General features: G+C 46.9%; 1 protein-coding gene across 2 annotated transcripts; it reads left to right on the top strand.

Annotated features, from left to right (window-relative positions):
- Positions 1-4,949: 4,949 nt before the first annotated feature.
- LOC116793824 (transmembrane protein 182-like) lies at positions 4,950-20,382 on the top strand. Of its 2 annotated transcripts, none has more exons than XM_032701975.1 (5): positions 4,950-5,218; positions 7,760-7,877; positions 9,691-9,789; positions 12,352-12,489; positions 18,573-18,873. In XM_032701975.1, exons 1-5 carry the CDS (start codon positions 5,066-5,068, stop codon positions 18,770-18,772), a joined length of 708 nt encoding a protein of 235 aa, XP_032557866.1. In that variant the 5' UTR covers positions 4,950-5,065; the 3' UTR covers positions 18,773-18,873. The 2 variants fall into 2 exon arrangements, with proteins under 2 accessions (XP_032557866.1, XP_032557865.1); XM_032701974.1 differs by lacking the exon at positions 18,573-18,873 and adding an exon at positions 20,006-20,382 and having other exon boundaries at positions 4,956-5,218.
- The last annotated feature ends 1,465 nt before the right edge of the window (positions 20,383-21,847 follow it).

Genomic DNA, 21,847 nt, shown 5'->3' on the forward strand with positions numbered 1-21,847 from the left:
TGCAGCCAGAAAATGGAACTGAAATGTTATCTGGTGTGGAAAAAAGGAAAAAAAGTTCCTTGCATTTTTTCAGAATTATACATTTTCATCTCACTTCAGCACAACAGAAGACATTTCAATGGTAGGATCTCCCAGGTTCTGGCAATTCCAGGTGTTGTGGCTCGTAGCTGTGGAAGTTGCTCCATCCAGCCCCACATTCCCATTCACTGGCTGCATCCTGCACACATCCCAGCCCATCATTCCCTTCCAGCCCCACTTTGCAGTCCATAAGTACCCCTCTGCTGCATTAACCATTTGCTTGATCTGCAGAGAAGACAATATTCCCTGCAGCACATACTTTTCCAATGAGTCACTCTGCCCCAAATTTAACCTTCTGGATACTTTGGAGTTTTTCTTAAAATTTCTTCACAAAATATAAAAGCCCAGCTAAAGCTTTCATGAAGCATTTTCCAGCTGCTCAGTGGCCAAGCCCTCTGACTAGTTTGTATTTCAGCCCAGAATACCTTTGATAATCTTTGCCAGTATCCAGTGTTGGTGGTCTTAAAATTCTACAACTGAGTGGAAAACTGTTAAATGCTCAGGCTTCAGAGCGTGCCTAATTAATTCTTTCCAGGGTTTTAGTCCTTTAAAAAGTGTTGAAAACACGGATTCAGTGTATCATTGAATATTGCATGGTTCTGTGGAAATAAATTGCATCAGTTTGATTCCTTCAGGAGTTCAGAGAGTTATTGCTCTGTGTTTACTCTGGAAGTTTACAGGAGTCTTTGGAAAGTTCAGGTTAAAGTGGGCAGAAGTTGTTCCTGATGGCAAAGTGAGAGCCCAAAAGCCACCTCAGAAAACTCCAGGCACAAAGATCAAGCAGCCCCTTCAAAAATCAGGCAAAATCTCCTTAGCACTCACAATTCCAAAAGGCATTTCAGCACGTGGACTTGTTTTAATATTGGTGTTTTGAGCAGAAAATCACTCTTGTGTTTATTTAATTTCACAACTGCTTAAGGAGATTATAATGGCTTAATCCTGGAAAGGCCCAGCAGTGCTTAAGAAGCAGGTGAGGCAAATTTGAGCTTTTTTCTCTTTTGACATCAAGTCCTGCAGGGGATTCAACCTCCTAGGAAACATTAAGGATCTTTCAACATCCAGGCTTATGTGCTTCTTCCCAGAGACGTGGAGACGGGAGACATGAAAAAGGAGCATGTGATGGAGATGAACTGGAGATTATAATTGTAATGCAGAATTAAAGGTGCAAATGTCAACATGGGTATCTGTTCCTCTCCCTTCCAGCACAGGTCAGACTGGGGGATTGCTCTTTGTGACCATCTGAGGATTTTGGTGGCTTTTCCAAGGCAAAGTTGGAAGTGCTTGGGTAGCACTTGTCATGGTCTGGTTTTGTCATGGTTTGCTGTCTTTGGTTTCTCCTTTTTCTGAGGTTTGTGGAGACAACAGTAGAGGAAGAGACTCATGAGAGGCGTTCACCTCACCTACCTGTGGAAACACTGCGTGGAACATCCTTCAGAGTGTGATAGCTCATGGAATGGCAGAATAATTGAGGTTGGAAAAGACCTCTAAGATTGAGTCCAACTGTTCCCCCAGCACTGCCAAGTCTACCACTAACCCATGTCCCCAAGTGCCACATCCACATGGCTGTTAAATCCCTCCAGGGATGGTGATTCCACCAGTGCCCTGAACAGCCTATTCCAGGGTTTGACCACACATGATCATCAGGCTGAGTTCCAGTGCAGAAAGTTCTGGACATCTCCAAAGGGACTTGGGGGAGTCTCCACAAGCAGCCCTGAAATCTCATCTGTTCATCAAATTCCAAGAAATTTCTGCTTTCAGCAGGAAAAAGTGAAAATATGTTGCTCTAACTACATAAAATGTAAATTTTCCTGTGAGCACGGATCAAACCACGAGAAATAATGACAACACAGACTGTGCTGATGGAGCCTTTGATCAGTCAGAAGGTAAAACACCAATTCTGGGAAAAATCTGAGCTGACTTGCCCCAGCTTCTTGCTAGAACGTGTTTGTTTTGGAGATTCACAATTTCAGTTGAAATAAGTGGGAAAAAATCATCAGGATCAAACAGGAAGCAATAAAATGCTCAGGGTTATAACTTTACCTTCCTTCCACCTAAGTCCTAGGGCTGTTCTTGGTGGCACCAGAGTTTGACCTCTGTGGATAACAGGATGCTGAAGGCAGGTCCCTGCTGGCAGTGCAGGAGGTAAGGGAGGAAAGGGTGGGTTGTTTTCCTTGGGAATTAAAGGGTATTTGTGTCTGAGTTTGCACGGATCATGGTGGTGCTCAGTTAATACACCTCCCTAGCTTTGGTGTAGCATTCCAGAGATCCCAACACAGTCTGCAAAGGACAGCCAACATCATTACCAGTTTCTACAGGCTGTGGGAGAGACCACATGGTCTCATTGTCCATCGTGTCCAGGAATTTTTCAGACCCTGAAGGTGATGAGCACGTGCTTGAGGCTGCGCCAAGGAATCATGGAATCATCACAGAGCGGTCTGGGTTGGAAGGGACCTTAAAGATCATCCAGTTCCAACCCCCTGCCATGGGCAGGGACACCTTCCACTGTCCCAGGTTGCTCAGAGCTCCATCCAGCCTGTCCTTGAAAAGGAACACCCATCAGGAGTGGGATGGTCATTGCACAGAGAGACGTTTTGACCTTGTGAACTCAATTCCTCTTCCACAGCCCAGGAATTTGGAAGATGTTTGACTGGGCACAAGGCAGCCCGTGAGGAGCCAAGGCTGGGCACCAGCAATGCTCTGCCTCAGCCATGCAGGGGTTTCTCTGCCAATGGGACCCAGAATTGCTGAGGACACCTTCCAAATGGCAAACAGCACTAACTGGGAACGTTCATTAGCATAAATAGAGCAATGCCAAACACAGCTGACTCAAAACACACCCAGAAATGTGGAAGTGTGCATTAATCCCTCTTTTTTTTTTTTTTTTTAAATTTTAAATGCACAAGTGCCCACTTTGCATTTTAATTTCGTGCAGTTGCAGGGTGATCTACAAAAATGCAAAGCCTTGTCTTTGCTGAGCTCCTTCAAGAGTTGCCAAAGCTCCCCCGTCAGTCGTGTCCAGCTTTGAGGTGGAGATCATGAGGATTCTCCTTGTCACTTCAGACAGGTTTAACCAGAACTCCATGTTACTTACATGGTGACTGAAATTACACTAATTGATGATTTAGGTGATAGATACGTTGTGATTTGTATTTCATTAACCCTTTTATGCTCAATACAAGGAGCTCATCTCACTGCAGCTGTGAAGTACTGGATAACTGAGGTGGGTATGTTATGGAAAAAGAGTGGATGTGCTGGGAGGGGTTGGGCTGGGAGAGGGTTAATATGTGTAGGAATGGGATGAGTGGAGGTGTAGGGAGAGTTGACCACAAGCACCTGCATGGGAACCCATCGCAGGATCTGGGAGTGCTTCCAGTGGAGGTGGCAGCACACCATGGAAGGGTGAGTTCAGTGCCCATGGAGGGGCAGTGTGTGTTTATTCCTGCAGAATCACAGGACTGTGGCTGAGTTGTGACCTCTCCCACCTTTCCTTTCTCCCTGTATCAGTTTGGGGACTTCTCTGGGCAGGGATCTCACTCCTGGATCCTATGGGATGCCTCGTGCTCACGTTCAGCTCGAACAAACAGCAGCTCTGCCCCTGTGACTCTGAGGAAGAGAGGTATGACGTGCTCTTTAACAGCTACCTCTGCAATATTTAAGTAAAAACAATGCAGAGGATAGAAGAAATTATTATAATTTGTCTGTTGTGCCTATAGAAGAAGACTGAGTATATCCATCACTCCATAGGCCTCAACAGTTGGCTACCAGTGTAGTCAAAATTATACCCAACCCTCTCCAGGTTCCATAACCAGTGTGCAGTTGCTCTAAGATACCCATAGGATCACAGGTAACTTTAAATATTAAGTTGATTTGGAAGTTAATTTGGCAATACAAATTCCCATAGGATAGGGAAGTCAACATCTTCATCCCTCCCCCTGTTTAGAACAGGTCGTGACTTAGGCTGAGATTAGAAAATCAGAACTTGATTTTCACTGTCATTTGAATTTCCTCCCCCAGCCTCCTGGCATGTCACAGGAATATAGTTATTGCCCTACAGAAATTATAATTTTCCTAGTCTGGCATCCCATTCCTGGCAGTGATCTACAGCAGATGCTCCAGCAGGAGCCAAAAACGTCGGGAACCAAATGGCAATGAAATTCCATTCAGGAATGTCCTCGTCCCCAGGAGACACTTCTCCCACAGCAGGCTGGGCTGGTGGCAGTGGAATGGGTGCTGTATAGGCCACTCTTCCATGGCAGGAGAGGGAACATCATCCTACAGCTGCACAGCAAGACACCCCAGGTGTGTTGGTGTGTCCACCTGCTTGGTGTGGCTTGATGTGGACCTGCCTGGTGTAGAGGTGTTTGCATTGGTTGAGTGCATCTCTTTCAAGAGGGCCGGGATATTTAGGATATCACCAGTATTTCAGGGTTACTCTTGGATCTCTGGGGTTACTCTGTGTGTAAGGTGTGTTTTGTTCAGAGGAAGAAGGAGAAGCACGTTCCAGAAGTGCCACTTCTACTGCACTTGTGAGGACACAGCTGGAGGTGTCTCACAGCAAAGGCCGAGGACACTGAGGGCTCCAGGGTGTGGTGCAGATATTTTAGTTCATCTCTGCTCACACCAGGCTCATCTTCTGTTAATCTGTGCAGAAAGGCTGTTAAAAACTCCCTGGTGTCCGGGGAGTTGTGCACCGTGACTGAGGGCTCCCTGCTCCTCTCCTCTGACACGAGCAGCCATGTGTTCACTTGGAACCCTTCCTGCTCTGCCTCCAGAGTGATTTGTCATGATCCTTAATGCCACAGCTGTTTGGTTCCACCAGGTCATCTGCTTTTCTTAGTCCCATTCCACCACCCACTGAAACTCATACCAGCCAGGAGATCATCCCCCATGGCCAAAAATAGCACTCCTCTCGCCCCTCTCTTCCAGCCACCCAGGAAAAATTAGGGTTTTTCTTCTTTTCTGATCCCCCATTCCCTCGTGGTGCCCCATGAAGGCTGGCATAGCTGCCCTGGCAGCCGGGATCCTCGGCGGCACCGGCGTCTTGCTCTTCCTCGTCGCCTTTGGGACAGATTATTGGCTCCTGGCTACGGAGACCTGCGGCGCCTTCGAGCATGAGAACAGCACTCTGAGCACCGGGGAGGTGAGCTCTGGAATCTTGTCTTGCTCTGGAACAATTAACTTCTGTAAATAATTTAAAATTTTTAGGTCCGTGACAATATTTTTGCTCAAAGTGACCTGTTAATGTGAAACGTCAGCCCAAGCTAGAACTTTCCATTTTTTAAAATGCAAACAGGCTTTTCCACGGTATTGAGCATTTTGACTGAAGTAAAGTGTGTCTAGGAAACATTAAGACAGCACCTCTGTAATCTGGCAGATATGAACATTAGGGAATGAAAGGCAAGAATGTAAGAGCTTTAGTTGTTGACAGCATTTCCTTCTAAAGACAAAAGATATCTGCTGATATTTGCCATTAAAAGATTTCTCCCTCTGTAGTTTCTTCATTTAAAACTAGTTCATATTTAAAAGTGTGGGGCTTGGCAATCACTTACGTTTGAAGTGATACAACTGCAGCAGAGACAGAAAACAAAAGTGAACATCAAATGCACAGCAGTGTTGACAAGTTCCTGCCCATCTAAGTAGAGGAGACCTGTATATTTTCAAATTAAGGTTTATTGAGGATTTTAGTTAGTGAAAAATGTAATTTCTGAAGGACAGTTTGGTGTTTTAGTGCCAAGGACTGGTGTCACTCGTTCACAGATCCTTTCTAAAGGCAGATTTTTGCTGCACTTGCTGTTGTCTGACTCCTCAATGAAATAACAACTAGCTCAGTTCCTTGAGCCACCCACTCCTCCAAAATGTTTTTCTGCTGATCAATGTGTGGCTTCAATTACAAAATGACAGGAAGATCCTTGTTGTGTGCAGACTTTTTGTTACTTCAAAGTTCAATCCAATTAGGTTTGATTTTTTTTTTCCCTCGTGTGGTGACTCACCCTGGGTGAGCATCATGATGCCAGCAAGAAATATTTTCCTTTCATTTCAGAATCCCACAATCAAACGTGGGGCACTGTTTGCTTGAGTCATGGTTCCAAATGACTTTCTCTGTTGAGAAAAAAACCATTATGATGGAAAAACTGCCTGAAGAAGTGAAACAGGGAGGGGATCTTTACCATTTCAGGCAGCACAGTAAAGCCCTGGCCATGGCAGAGTTGTGGACAGAGAAGTGCTGCTGTTTTTGAGCACTTGGGAAGTGACAATGTTAATTGTTTCCCATTTTTGTTGTCCTTTAAAGTGGAGAGAGCAGAGATTCACTGCACACCATGAATAAGCATCTCAGACATTTCAGATACGCTCTTGGCCGAGTGCTGCCGTGCCTGTCACCGAGGCAGAGCCACTTCAAAGGCACCAGGCAGAAACAGGAGCTGCTCTTACTCTTCCCTCTGAGCTATTTTATTTCTATTTCAGACACTGTTTCTATTATTTCTATTTTTGTTGCTGTGTTTTTACCTTCTCTGTCCTTTCTTAAGCCGTCGAATGCTGTTCCTCACAGATAAGGGTGGGCTGAGTGGCTGGCAAACAGTGGAATTGCTGTGGATGCACCAAGCCAGCAGCCACCCAGCTGAGGGGGTTTCAGGACTGAATGTTACCCTTGTCACAGTCAGTGTTTTATCCTGAAAGGAAAAGGAGAATCAGGTCAGAGCTCTGGAATCTGTCATAATGTATGAAAACATTGAGGTGAGGGGAGTATGAAGTCTCCAGGGAGATCTTAGAGCCCCTTCTGGTGCCTAAAGGGGCTCCAGCAGAGCTGGAGAGGGATCTTGGACAAGGGTCTGGAGGGACAGGACAAAGGAGAATGGCTTCCCACTGCCAGAGGGCAGGGTTAGATGGGATATTGGGAAGGAATTCTTGGCTGGGAGGGTGGGGAGGCCCTGGCACAGGTTGCCCAGAGAAGCTGTGGCTGCCCCATCCCTGGGAGTGTCCAAGGCCTGGTTGGACGGGGCTTGGAGCAACCTGGGCTAGTGGAAGGTGTCCCTGCCCATGGAAGGGATTGGTCTTTAAGGTCCTTTCCAAGCCAAACCATTCTATGATATGATAAGTTCCTTCCAGCACCTCCCTGTTGAGTCCTCTCTCCTTTCTCTAGTTCACAGGATCCATTCCCATGTGGACATTCCCCACACTCCAGAAAATATAGTTCTGTTGCAATCCTCTTTCCTTTACCACACTGTGTGTGATAAAGATAAAATTGATTTTGGCTGTAGTTTTAACAATTTTTTTGACAAATAATCCTTGGCTAAACTTTACAGTATCTTTCCTTCTGGAAAGACTGAAACCTTGTGCTCACAGGTCTGGTCGGGGGGTTGAAGGAAGGGGTTTAAGAAGTAGAACACACCCAGATGCTCAGCTCCCTGCCATACCCATCCAGCTCTGGCCATCAGTGGTTTAAGGATATTAAAGAAGAAGCTGGTTTGTGCAGGTCTGGATTTTGGATAATTTGTTATCAGAACCTTTTGGAGCTGTGATACAGAAAGCCAAGAACAGCAGCTGCCTCCTCGTTCCCCAAAACCAACTGAAACAACAAGTGAAAACTCCGTCAGAAAATGAAAGCAACACCTGTCCAAGCAAGAAAATACACACTTTGTACCCTGATCTTCCCTGTGTCAGCTGGACTTTCGTTCCTCCACAGGCTGAAACACCGACGGAGACCAGGAAGGAGATCCTCACTTTCCACCACGAGGGCTTCTTCTGGAGGTGCTGGTTCTTTGGTGAGGGCCACCCAGAGACCATCTGGACCTTCTGGTACAGTGAGTACGATGCCACCACCCCGTACCCACAGCATTTGCTCATGGTTTGAGTGGGAAACGATCACAAGGAGGGCTCCCAGGGATGCTGAGATGGTTTTATTTCATGGTTTTCATTCTCATTGTCTCCCTCCCAAAAGCAAACTTGGCTCACCCTTTCTGTGTCCTTTCTGTGCTCTTTTTTAAACTTGGATTTTGCTCTCAGAGGGCTGTTCACAGAAATGTAGAAACATTTTTGTGCCATTTAATGAATCATTTTCAAAGTCTTATGAAGTGGTGGCTTCATAACCCACTTCACATACCTCCACAACCCTTCCTCACATACCTCTTGATGTTTGTGTTCAGCTAAATTTGCTAAACTTGAGCCCATGCCCTTCCTGGTCTTCTGTTTTCCACCCTATTTTCCACCATCAGGGTGCTGAGCATTCGTATCTCCCACTGATTTCAGGACATGCACATGTGTGGTATCTGCATGCTCAGGACCAGTGGTGGACCATGGAGGGCCATAAACACTCGTATTTATGCTCTTTATTTTAAGATCTTGCCTGCTTTGTTTTTTTAAGGTCATTCAAATTACACGTGAGAATAAACAGAGAGGGATATGAAATAATTATTGTTTTTTTCTGAAAGCACATTTACTCTTCAAAAAAAACCCCAAAAAAACCTGAAGAAGAAGGTGAAACCTGTTCTGAGACCCCAGCTGCTGCTGACTGGTGGCCCTTGTGCAGTGAAGGGTGTTGGATTTAAACACCACTAAAACCTTGACCCTCTGCCCGCTGGGGCTTCGATCCTCTCGGAGGTGCTCACATGGTTGTGGAGCAGCACAGTGGCCTCGTAGGGCTGCAAATAATGCAGGTTCCCACAATAAATCTACTCTGCATTGATTAAAATTTCAAATGACTTTGCTGTCTCCCCCAGCCCCTGACCTGTTCCCTGTAAAATCTTGCAGGAATAGTCACTGCCACCATTCAACTGAGCCGCGTGAGGTTTTTTCACACAAAGTTTTTGATAAGGAAAGGACAGGCTGGAGAGAGGGAGTTTGCTATCAAATTACATTGTATAAAAATACGTAGTGTAATGTCACCTGAAGTGAAATGACTCACTCTGATAACTGGCAAATTTGTGCTGCTTCTTTATGTATTTATTATAATAGGATTGATCATGGCAAATTAATTTGCTGCTCTCGTGGATGTAATAATTAATTCAATAGGTATTCCATAGTCAATTTAGCATGAACTAATGTCCACCTATTATAAAGTGTTCCTTTGAGCTGGGGAACATATTTAAATAAGTGGCCAACCATTAATTAATTCATTTAACATTCATTCTATTACTGTTAATCATGATAAGCCTCAGTGGTATTAATATTGATGGGGCACTTCTGTTCTAATTGTGCTTTTCCTTCTCACCAACTGGAGATCTTGTAAGGAGCCTTGTTCTGGTACCCAAACACCTTTGCCACTTCCAGGTGTTCTGGTACATTCCCTGGAGGAAAACAACAACGGGAATATTTACACTGGTTTCAGTTGTTCCATCTTTCATGATTTACATCCACCTAAGACTCAGATTATGAAAATGAGAAGATGTACCAGTAGCAGACCCAGATCCTCTGATATCCCCCCTCTCTCACTGTTTTTATTTATTTTATTTATCTAACCAAGACTTACCCTCCTTCTTTCCTCCTCAGCCTTCTGATTTCAGTGAGGGTTTTGCAGGTTTTACACGACAGCACGTGCCCATGTGAGTGCTGTAATGGTGATTCTGCAGAAAACAGAAGCAAACAGGGATTTAATGAATTTTTTTTACTCTTTTTCAGCCAGCCAAGCACACCCCAAGTTCTGCATGCATGGATACCTGTTCCCCATGCCCATTGCTCTTGGACCTTTTCCCCACCCCTCCTATGACACAACTGCAGGTGGGTTTCTGTCCTCCTCCCCCAGCAGCTCCTTTCCCAAGGGATTGGATAGAGATTTGGGATGTGTGTCAGTCCCTTGTAAATGCCTGTGGCCAAGCATGGGTTTTTGGAAGACTCCTTTATACACTGGCCTTGCTTAGTTAACTGCCACAAACCGTGGGCACATCAAGATGTTCTCCCACATCTTCTTTGCTCCAGACCTGCCATTCCTGGCCATGAGCTGTGCACCCTCCCACTGTGTGCTCAGCACCTACTCCCATGAGCCAGGCAGGAGATTAAATCCACTCTGTCCCACCTCCTCGCTCACTGGGAGGAGCTGGAGACAAAGGGCTTCATCCAGAAAACCCAAACCCATCCCAGTGCTGACTCATTCCTAGAGTCAGGCTTCTTAGGAGAGCTCTGGTGTTGATTTATTGCAAGACAAAATAAACAAACACTGGAAAATCAGTTAAAGACCAAATTGTCAGAAGATCCCCATAAGTGACTGGCTTATGTTTAATACCCTGAACACGGCGTGGTTGGAGAGCTGCCTTTCAACCAGCTCCCTTTTTATTTATGTTTCTCTATATTTTCCGAGTTCTTTAATGAATCAGCTGCTGTTAGGAATTTTAATTTGCTAAATTGGTGGCAGCAGCTAGAATTAATTCAATGATCTTTTTTGAAATGAATTGATTTCTTTAAATAGTGTGCATCAGTCTGCACTGCCTCCGGGGATGCAGGGCAGACGTTCTGCACAAACAAACATCTTGACCTTTTCCTTAGCCTTTAGCAGTACCTTTTTTTATTTTTAATTTTTTTTTTTTTTTTTTGGTTATGAGAAATTAATTGGAAAAAACCCCCCAACATTGTCAGTAGGAGAATGTGAGGGAGAGCAGCCAGTTTCTCTTGCTGCACTGTGCAGAATTCCTGCCCCGGGGAACACGCCGCGGTGTCAAATGGATACGAGGGACCTATGGATGGGAGGAGGTGGAGGAGCTGGGTGCAGGATGTGCAGCAAACACATGGATTAAGCAGTGGGATTTTTCCTGCTTAGGAGAGGCAGGAATGATGTTTCTGAATGGTCTTGCTGATAAACACACTTTTTTTTCCCGTCCTAAATAAAGGGCTGGAGGCATCTGCCCTTGTCTGTCAGCCCCTGCTATGAACCCTGCCCAGCTGCCTCTCTTGGGACAGGTCCCAGGGAGATCCCGATGTTCATAGAGATCTTTTCCAACCTGAATGATTCTATAGAGGTGCTGGGGAGGGAGCTCTGCCTGCCACCCACCCCTGTGATCCCTGGGGAGATGAGGGGGGTGTCTCAGCCCCCACATTTAGGACAGTGGGAGCACCGGGATCCTCCACTGCCCCAACTCCCTGCAAAGCCCCCACGGGGGCTGCAGAGAGCAGTTAACACTCCATTCATTTTTAACCAGTCCATCCTCATTTGCAAGTGCTGACAGACCAGGAGGCTGTCCAAGAAGAAGGGTCCTCCAGCTATTACCTGCTCCAGAGATAATTCTGCCTTATCTGCATCCTCTGAGGCTCCCTGAGAGAAGCGGGTGACGGGAGGTTAAACATGAAAATGAATTCAGTGGTTTTGGAGAGTTCAAGATACTTATCTCTGCCTAAGTGGCTCTCCTGACAAAATGGTTTCAAATGAGGAAAACGCATCTCCTCGGTATCATTTCTCTTTCAAGTGTGAATCATTTCAGCATTACCCACTTGCTCGTGCTCGGCTTAAATCTCTCAGACCAGAGCTTCTGAAAAACAACAGGTGGAGTGAGATGTGCTGGTCTGAGGGGATCAGATAAATCAGGGGAGCAGCGAGTGGGGCATTGGGGAGTCTCTGCTGGAAGACACCGCCTTTGGCTAAGGTTTATAGCAGTGACTGGAAGAGACTTGGCTGCATGGAGGCTGAAATAAGTGGACTAAATCCCACCCTGTCCCATCTTGTGGGGTGTGATGGACACAAGCTTGCTCAGCCCTGGGTGGGGTGGTTGCCTGAAGTCACAGCAAAACCCCCAAGCTCAGTGGATGAAGAGGCAGCTGTTCCCCTCTCCTGTTCTGCCCAGTCACAAAGGCCATTAATGGGGGAAATCAGGAGCTCCCATTTTCCCTGCAGTCCTGCCAACAAACACTGCCCTTATTTTAAACCAGGAACCTGGCACCTTCCCTAAACATTAATTAAAACAGAACAAAGCTCAGGGCTGATTCCACCTCTCCAAATTTTGCTGTTTTCTTTCCTTTCTTACCAAGCTTTTCCATCCTCCTCCAGGCCCAGATAAGCGCAGTGGCCTTTCCTCTCCCCCCTTTTGTGGCCTGCTTCCCTGGCAAACCCTCCCAACCCCTTGTACTCATTCCAATCCCATTATGTAGGGCATGACATTCACCCTGAACTTGCACCAGCTCCAGGCAAAGCAGGAGCCTCAGCTCTGCCTGACACGACACCGTTGCAGGTGCTTGTTTTTGCTGTTGGTTAAACACAGAGTCATTAAGGTTGGAAAAGAAGTCCAAGATCTTCAAGGATGGACTGAAGAAAGCCTCTTTTGCTGTCCTTTGCCTGACTCCCCTCCTGTTGTGCAGTGTACAGAGGGTTCTGGACGGCGTTCATCCTGCTGGCCGTGGCTGCCGCGCTGGTGGGGGGGCTCCTGCTGGTCTGTGGAATTCCCTTCGTCAGCCCCCGCTCCTACAAAGTGGGAGGTGGATTCCTCCTGCTCTCAGGTAAGGGCATGGAATGCAGGGGAGGCAGAGGGGGATGAGGTGCTGCCGGGGGCTCTGGTGGGAGCTGCACTGCTTGGAGTAAATGATTTCCCTCTTCCCCCTCCCTGGAATTAAACCCCTGTGAGCTCTGAGCCACATGAGTGGAAGGTGTCCCTGGAAAGAGATGGCCTTTAAGGTCCCTTTCAACCCAAACCATTCTGGAATTCCATTATTCTGTGCTCAGTCAGGCTTTAGCAAGATAGTCCTTCACAGAATCCCAGAATATGCCAAGGTGGAAGGGACCCACAAGGATCATCAAGTCCAACTCCTGGCCCTGCACATGCCCATCCCCAGGAGTCACACCCTGTGCCTGAGGGATCATCCAAACCCTCCTGCAGCTCTGGCAGCCTTGGGGCTGTGCCCACTGCCCTGGGGAGCCTGGGCAGTGCCCAACCAGCCTCTGGGGGAAGAACCTTTTCCTGAGATCCAACCTGACCCTGCCCTGACACAGCTCCAGCCATTCCCTGGCTGCTGTCCCTGGTCCCCCCAGAGCAGAGCTCAGTGCCTGCCCCTCCTCTGCCCCTCCCGAGGAAGTTGTAACTGCAATGGGGTCTCCCCTCTGTCTTCTCTTCTCCAGCCTGAACTTAATCCTATCAAAGCTGAGATTTTTGAGAACTGCTTTTTTTTTTTTTTCTCCCTACTCTTCTATGCAACCCAGACAGGCAGAGCCTTTTATTTGAGTAAAGCTGTGTTAAGCCTGTGCAGCATCAGCCCCACTCTGTTCCCTGAAGTCAGGCTTTGCATTTAGGCTGCTCCTGCCTCTGTTGTTAACATCTGCAAACCCACAGAGGGATGAAAGGCAAACCCTGCCATCCAAAATGGGAGGGCTGGCTTAAGGAGACCTGAAAAGATGAAGCGGTGGCACAGCAGGAAAATGAATTAAAAATAGGCATTTATTCATTACTCCCACTGCAGTTACAAATGATTCCATTGAATTATCACTTGGGCTTTTTCCTTTTCTGTATTTGAGAGGAATAACTGGCTTCACTACCGGGAACTCAAACTCAGAAAAAAGCTCTTTTGCCACTCAAGCAGCTCCAGGCTGGATCTCAGCTGAGCTGTGCCAAGTGAAGAACTTGGTAATGAAATCAGGCCTTTCTCTGAAAAACCACAGCTTAATTACAGGTCCTCCACCCAGTCCTGCTTCCTCATATCTGGCATAAATCAACCACGAGGCAGTGTCTTTGCTCTCAGTTTGGGCTCTAAGTGTGCCTGAATTTGGGGAGAGCTGAAACCATTAATGAAAATGTTTAATAAGAAAGGTCCCAACATTGATCTGTGTCCCCAGATGCCACATCTACCGGTCTTCTAGAGCCCTTCAGGGATGGGGACTCCACCACTGCCCTGGGCAGCTGTGCCTGGGCTGGACAGCCCTTTCCAGGAAGAAATTCCTCCTGATGTCCAACCTGAACCTCCTGTGGCACAGCTTGAGGCTGTTTCCCCTTATCCTATCCCTTGTTCCCTGGGAGCAGAGCCTGACCCCCCCCCGGCTCCCCCCTCCTGTCAGGGAGTTGCAGAGCCAGAAGTCCCCCCTGAGCCTCCTTTTCTCCAGGATGAGCCTCCCCAGCTCCCTCAGCTGCTCCTGGTGCTTCAGCCCCTTCCCCAGCTCCGTTCCCTTCCCTGGACACGCTCCAGCCCCTCACTGTCTCTCTTGTCCTGAGGGTCCCAGAAGTGCCCCCAGCACTGGAGGTGCCCCAGCAGTGCCAGCACAGGGATGGGCACGGGGCCTGTGACACTGTTCCTGATCCAAGCCAGGTGCCCTTGGCCTCTCACCCACCTGGGCTTGTGTTCAGCCACTGTCAAGCACCCCCAGGTGCTTTTCCCCCGAGCAGATTTCCAGCCAGTCTGCCCCAAACCTGTAGCTTTCCATGGGGCTGTTGTGACCCCATAATGGATAAAAATCCAAGGGTTGCACCAGGGCAGAAAACTTTCTCTTCCCATCCATAACCCAGGCCCCAGGGAGGCAGCAGATGTCCCCAGGGAATGTGTCCACTCTGCACGTTTTGCAGAGATATCACAGAAAAGGGTGTCGAGTGAGACTGAAAATCTTCTTTCTTTTTCTTTTTTTTTCATTGTTTTTGCACTTTATTTGACTACTTCTTGATTAAAGGGCTGGGGCGTAGAATGTGACACTTTTTAAGAGAGCTGATTATGCATCACATAAACCTCTTGGCATTAGACAAAGATGCTGCTGTTAAAACTGAAGTTTGTATTAATGCAGCTTCAATGTGAACAGCAATCATTGTTATTAACAGTCGTTAGGGGAATGAGTTCAGCTGGAAGACACTTCCTGCTGTATTTTCAATCCAAATGAGAACAGGAGGATGCAAGATGTTTTTCAGCAAAGTTTCCTTAGTGTTCCAGCTGTTCCTTTTATTTTGGGGGGGCTTATCCTGAACTCAGGCCTCTGGACCCTGCTTGGCCTTGGCTTCCTGATGGATTCAGCTTCCATCCCTCTGTGGCTATTTTCTTGTTATCCTTTCTAAAAATCTTCTGCATAATTGTGCTAAGCAGCAGGAACAATAGATTCACCACAGCTTCAGCTCCCCAACCACCCCTTTCCCTGGGACAGCGGGATGTGGAGGGAGGGATGACGCAGGAGAAAGCGCTTCTTGTCTTCTAATCATGGCCTGGGGGTCAGTGTTAATTAACCTCCCTTGCAGAAATGATCTCTCCTCGAGGAAGTGTGAAAATGCTGGCAATCTGTAGAGTGGGAAGGTGGGCTGGCAGTCGGGTGGCGAGATGGGGCACCACGCTGACCTCTCAGGGAATCCTTCGTAGGCAACTCCATTCTGCCCACGAGCCCCTTCCTTTTGGTGGAGGTTGTGACGGCACAGCCGTGGTTAATCACTGCAAAATGATGTAACTTTGGCCACCAAAAAGGCTCTAAAAGTGCTGAAAACTCACTCCCAAGCATTCATGGATAACCAGCCTCACATGGTCTTGAGGAGTCACATGTGTCCCTCTGTGCCAGGGGAATTCAGTGCTAAAGGGTGAAGGTTGTTACTGTTCAATAAACCCTTTGGGTTTCCTCTCTGAGAAGCCTTTTTTTTTTGTCCTTTCAAGGGGACAAATGTGACTCTGTGCCAGCACTGTCACCAATGGACTGCTCCATGGCAGGTGTTTCTGGGAGCCCTTTCAAAGGGCCAGAGCCACGTCCCTTGATTTCCTCTGCTGGGTGACTTGGGAAAGGCAGCCAGAGCCCATCTGGCATTTGCTGCTGCTGCATTTGCGTGTCCACTGCCCCAGCTGGGCAGCTCTCCCTGCCAGCTTGCTCCCAAAACCTGGAATACACAAGTAAATAGCCAGTGTGCTGCTTCCCTTCCAGCATTTACCATCCCGGCCTGAGCTTCGGTGCTTCCGAGGGGGTGGCAGATCCTGCCTGGTGACTAATTGTCCCCTTGTTTCAAAAGTCAGATGACAACATGATTAATTATCACTACAGTGTCAGTGAGAGGGGTGGGTGAACTCTGTGCTGCAGCTTTTGGAAACTCTTTGAAATGCTGAGACAACTTTGCTTGTACTTCTTCATTTTCTCTACCTTGTGCTCCTCAGTTTTGATTCCTTTTGGACATTAGAAGTGAGGCCCTGGCACAGGGTGCCCAGAGAAGCTGTGACTGCCCTATCCCTGGAAGTGTTCAAGGTCAGGTTGGCCAGGTCTTGCAGCAACCTGGTCTAGTGGGTGGCATCCCTGCCCGTGGTGGGACTAACCTGTTCTTCAACGTGACCCAACAGCATGAAAAAAAGAGGCAGATTTCCCAGTCCTGTGAGTTAAAGTGCTGAATTTTTTGCTCAGATTATCCCAAATCCGGCAGCACTTTGGCAGTCTGAGGCTCCCCACGTGCAGTAAAGGCTGACACTTCTGGAAGGGCAGCTGAAGGTCACCCCTCCATTTCCTCATTATTAACATCCTTAAGAGGCAACTGGTGAAAGAGGAGAAGGAGTCAAAGTTCATTATTGTCATAATTAGCAGATTGCACAAAAGTTCAGTAGCTTCCACAGAATAAGAGTTAAAGATTGAGTTCACTCACCTGTCCCTACAATTAGCAGCTATAAAGGTGTCACAAGGAAATCAAGAGAGAGAAAGGAAAAGCTCGACTCCAATTTACCCACAGGGAAGATGCAGCTCTGGGAGGGGGGGATGGACCACCGGGGTCCCTTGTTCTGCAGCGTTCAAAGGAGACAGATTTAATACCCCACTTCAATTTGCTTGCAATTAGCCCCTCCCCAGAAGATGCCATTGACCTCATCAGCACCGAGATGGAGTTTCACAGTTAATTTTTTCCTGTACCATCCTGATGAACAGAGGCAGAGAAGGAGAGAGATCACCTGGGTAATTTTCCAGCGGTAGAAACCACAGGGATGCTGAGAGCATTGTAAGGATGGTTTAGTTTGATGAGGTCTTCACTTCCCCTTCCCCAAACCCAACATGCATCCTGTCTCACAGGTGTGGGTGCCGATGCCAGTCTCATTTTTAGGGCAGAAAAATTGCGTTTTCTTCAGTTTTTCATTTTGCTGCTCAAGGCAGGAGGGAATCTGTCTCTGCACACCAAAAGCCGGCAGGAAACGAAGATGACTTTCCAGAGCATCCAAGAAAGGAGGTGGTAAAGTGAGACCTGTTCAAAAGATGAAAAATCCAAAATAAAACCGCGTTTTGAAACAAAAATGCCAAACACTTTGGTAACATGGAGGTGAATGCTCCTGGTTTTGTCGTTATGAAGTGTCTGCTGATGGCTGTGAGGGTGACAAATTTTAGGCACTTTCATGAATACTTGTGAGTGCTCCAAACTGGCATTTTTAGCTGAGCAATTTTTGTTGAGCTGCCCTTTCTCTGCGCTCCCATCGTCCTTTGGCTGCACCTGCCCTTCTGATTTTCTCTTCTCGCTGAGGACATGGTGCAAATCCCAGGGACTCTCTGTCACTCAGCTGTAATTATTCCGGGGAAGAAGGCTGCTTACTTTACAGTTTCTTGTCATTTTCCCAGAGTGTGAAAACATTCTTAATTTAGATGCCATGGCTGTGCCATCACCTCCAGTACCTGTTTAATAATAAATCCTTCCCTACCAAGGCCTGGCGCTTCTCCTGGGGCAAGGGGAGGGATCAATCCCAATCCTTAGCTCCTGGCGAGGTTGGGGATGGGACCACCACTCGTGGGACTTTTCACACCCTCCTCAGTAAGAACTGGAAGGTTTTGATCTGATTACTTCAAAAAAAGGAGACTCGCACCATCTAAATTGTCCTGGGACAAATCAGCACAGAATTCCTGGTTATTTAAAGAAAAACAGGAGAATTCCAAAGCACTTCACCAGGCCACGTTCTCTCTCCCACTGGGGCTACGGTTTCATTTGTGTCTCTTACCATAGGTATTATAAGTTAATGAAATAGAAATTGATCTTTAAAAGAGCACTTTTCAAGGTTCAGTTGCTATCTAATTAATTTAATTTTAAATTACATCGGTAATAAAGACTTAATTGCCTTCTTATCAATACATTGTATTTTGTAAAGGACATGCGACTATTTAAACACACGATGGTTTTCTTACAGTAGAATAATTGGTATTTTAAGCATACAACTATCATGGTAAGTGTAAAATATTTATTTGTGCACTTAATTTCAAGTGGTATCAAAACCTCAATGAACATGCAAATGTTCCAGCAGCTGCTGTTTAACTCCTCGCCTGCCTCTCCAGCGAACACAAGGACTTCTCCACATCAGGGAAAACCACTTGAAATGATAGTGTAGGGTGAGGTAAAGGATATTCATATGGTTACGCTGATTTTTTTGTTGATAAGTTTCCATTTTTTAGGGATGGGTGGGAGGCAGTGCAATGGATGTGACAGTTTAGGATGGGGAGCTTCAACTTCTGTATAACTCGCAATGAGCACTTTGAACCCTCTTACCTTCCTGTAAGTCTCATTTTTGGCTGTTTATATCCATTATAAACAGAATCACAGTAAAACACTGGCATGTTTTCTCTGACTGAGGACTCAGTAATCACTAAGCAGATAAATCAACATCAGGCTTTACCCCCTTCCTTTCCTTAGCAAAAGAGCTGGATTTTGGAGTGCATAAGCTGCCAGGGAGAATAATGAAATACACTACAACTACCTTTGATTTAAGAATGGCAAGGGGAGAAATTAAATCCTGCAGAAGCCACAACACATCCACGGAGCTGTGTGGTAACTTGTCAACTGAATTAATTTTGAGCTGTTCACTTCTACCACAAAAAGATTATAAGCTGTGATGTATTTCTTTCATATGTGTGTGTGTGTATCTATATGTTATACAGCACCTTTTAAAAATAGTAGCTTCTGGCTGTGAAGTACCAAGATCAGATATTACTGAAGTGCTTTCAGACCTGTCATCACACCATCACTGCTGAGTGCAGTTTAAATTCAACATATATTACAACTAATATATATTTTTAATTACATGCAGTAAATAGTATTTGGGCCACTCTAGTTTTTGTCATCTGCTTCATACGGGGGAAACTAAACCTCCAGCACTTGGATTATGGGGAAAGGAGGTTCCTATTAAGGCACTGAAGGCCCCAGGTCCAGGAGGTGCCTGTTCACCATGTGCTTTTCAGATGTGACCAAGCTCTTCCCGCTGACCTTCGACGGGAATGCAGCTGGAAATACGAGATGGGGAGGTCTCCTGGGAGACCTGTTTGGGTCATGGGCATCCTGCGAGGCCAGAGAGGCTCCAAGGAGAGCAGACCCCTCCAGGAGAGATGCTGACCTTGCACTCACTGCTCAGGCTTTGTGTGGCCTCAGCTTTCCTCTGTCTGGCTCCAGGAGGGCCAGGAGGTCTCACTCGCCCATGTGAAATCTTTGTAGCCTCCTGGTAAAAGCTGCTTATTATTTTCTTTTTTATTACTCTGTTATTTTGTAGCCCATCTAAGATTGGTATCTCGGGGCTACATGCCTTTCCCACCCTATTATGTGTTATTTCCTTGCAAAATAGGATCATCTGCACCTGCTGGGGGTGGCAGGTTCAGTTGCCATCGGCAGGACTGATTCCCATATCCTTGCATTTCTAAATTGGAAGTTGGATCTAACACTGCTTGGAAGGGTAGATATGAAAAAGGAAAAAGCGAGTCTGAGTGTCTCCTCATTCATCTCAGAGAAATTCAAAAGGCAAAAAAGCACCGCTGGGAGAGGAATTCAGGTCCCTGCTGAGAACACGAGTGGTGTTCACGATGGCTCCTTGTGCCCATGTCCAGGTGTAGCAGAGCCTGATTGTTAAAGCACGAGGTGTCAGTGGGCAGGAACTTGTCACAGTGTGGCCTCCTCCAGGACAAGAGGGCTTGGCTTCCACAGGAACCTGCAGAGCAACATCATGGGTACCAATGCTGCAACAGTAAGCTTTGGCTGAAGGACCTGCAGGGACAACTGGAGATCTGTTGAGATCTCTTCTTACTTTTACTCCCGTATTCCCTGTGCAGACAATAACTCATCTCTGTCTCCCTCTCCAGGAGGTTTATTTCTCCTGCTGGTGTTTCTCTTCGTGATGTGGAAGGAGTTTGCTGCTGACTTCCAGAAGTACATCCTGCTGGAGAGGAGCGAGAGGTGCCTGGACGACGTCCCCGTGCACGTCTACTACGGGTGGTCGTTCATGTTCGCTGCAGCCGGGGTGCCCCTGGTCCTGCTGGCTGGACTCCTCTTCTTCCTGGTGGGCAGAGACATTATGGAGTCCCTGGAGTAAGACAAGTTTGGAGAAGGCTTTGGTGATGTAAAGAAACAGGCACAAGTTTTTGAGATCATTTTTGTAGTTATGATTGTCAGGGTAAATTGCACTCACTCTTACGTGGAGGCAGGGCTGGAGCACTGAGCATCCACAGAATGGTTTGGGTGGGGAGCGACCTTAAATCCATCTCATTCCACCCCCTGCCATGGACAGGGACACCTTCCACTAGCCCAGGTTGCTCCAAGCCCCGTCCAACCTGGCCTGGACACTTCCAGGGATCCAGGGGCAGCCACAACTTCTCTGGGCAACCTGTGCCAGGGCCTCCCCACCCTCACAGCCAGGAATTCCTTCCCAATATCCCATCTAACCCTGCCCTCTGGCAGTGGGAAACCAGTCCCCTTTGTCCTGTTCCTCCACACCCTTGTCCAAGATCCCTCTCCAGCTCTCCTGGGGCCCCTTTAGGCCCTGGAAGGAGCTCTCAGGTCTCTGTGGATCCTTCTCTCCAGGTGAACATCCCCAGCTCTCCCAGCCTCGCTCCGTTGCAGAGCTGTCCCAAAACCAACCAGATGCAAACCCAGCTTCAGCATTTTTACACTTTGGAGAAGTTTAGGGGTGTCTGTGGGCTTTGCATGAGCTTTCTCTGCAGCCCAAGGAAAAGCAGCTCCATGGATTGTCAGCAGAGCCCCACATCCATATTCAGCAGAGTCGGAGTTTTATGGCATTCCCAGCATCCTTGTTTCTTGTAAAAGGTAATCGAATCTGGCTGCAAGGGGGACATTCTAATGTCTGTTTCTGAAAAGCAATTAAGGATGATTTTTTTTCCTTAGCTGGCTCTAATTGACGTCAAAGGACAACCTTTTTAATGGGATGTCGGGAAACACGAGAAACTTTTTTTTTTCCTTAAAAGCCCTGATTCTGAAGATACAAATTTACCTGGACCTAACCTAACTTTCAATAAGGGAATAAACCAATTTCTGCGGCATGAAACTTAACCTGAATTAATTAGTATTTCTTTACAGCAATGTGTTACTCCACATTTAATATTCTCCCTGGACACAGTGTTGTGGGGATCCACATCCCAAAAACTGAAAGATGGTCAGGGTCGAGGGAAAAGGAGGGGGGACAATGAAACCATGGCTTATGCCTGTGCCCCATCAGTTCTTATAAATTCTCACTACAAAATCCCTTTGAATAATGTTTGTCATTACTCTGGATTTAATATTTTTCTGCAGACAGTTTTGTGAGGTTTCTCAACCCAAAACCAGAAAGATGGCCAGAGCTGAGGGAAAAGGAGGTGGAAACAATAGCATGATATCATGGTATCTCCTTGGGTTATCTGTGCCCCATCACTTCTTCAAGTGATAATTTGTCACTATAAATTCCCTTGGAATAGTTTTTGTCGTTACTCTGAATTTAATATTTTCCCTGGACACAGTTTTGTGAGGTTTCTCAACCCTAAAGCCAGAAGGATGGTGGTCAGAGTTGGGGGGAAAGGGGACAATAGCCCTGGTATTTTTTCTTTGCTTGGTTGTGGTCGACCCTGTGAGCCAGCTCAGCGTGGGACCTCGTATTCTACGGACTCTGCACAGGAGTCAGCTCCACAAGGACAATTTCCATATCATTTAGATAT

The sequence above is a fragment of the Chiroxiphia lanceolata genome, chromosome 14 (genome assembly GCF_009829145.1).
Source record: "Chiroxiphia lanceolata isolate bChiLan1 chromosome 14, bChiLan1.pri, whole genome shotgun sequence".
In the NCBI taxonomy this organism is placed as follows: Eukaryota; Metazoa; Chordata; class Aves; order Passeriformes; family Pipridae; genus Chiroxiphia; species Chiroxiphia lanceolata.

Excerpts from the sequence above, each read along its gene's own strand:
- LOC116793824 (XM_032701974.1), top strand. The coding sequence starts at position 5,066 with ATGAAGGCTGGCATAGCTGCCCTGGCAGCCGGGATCCTCGGCGGCACC. Across the intron at positions 7,878-9,690 it reads CATCTGGACCTTCTGGTACA|CCAGCCAAGCACACCCCAAG; the intron begins GTGAGTACGATG and ends ACTCTTTTTCAG. Across the intron at positions 12,490-20,005 it reads TGGATTCCTCCTGCTCTCAG|GAGGTTTATTTCTCCTGCTG; the intron begins GTAAGGGCATGG and ends CTCCCTCTCCAG.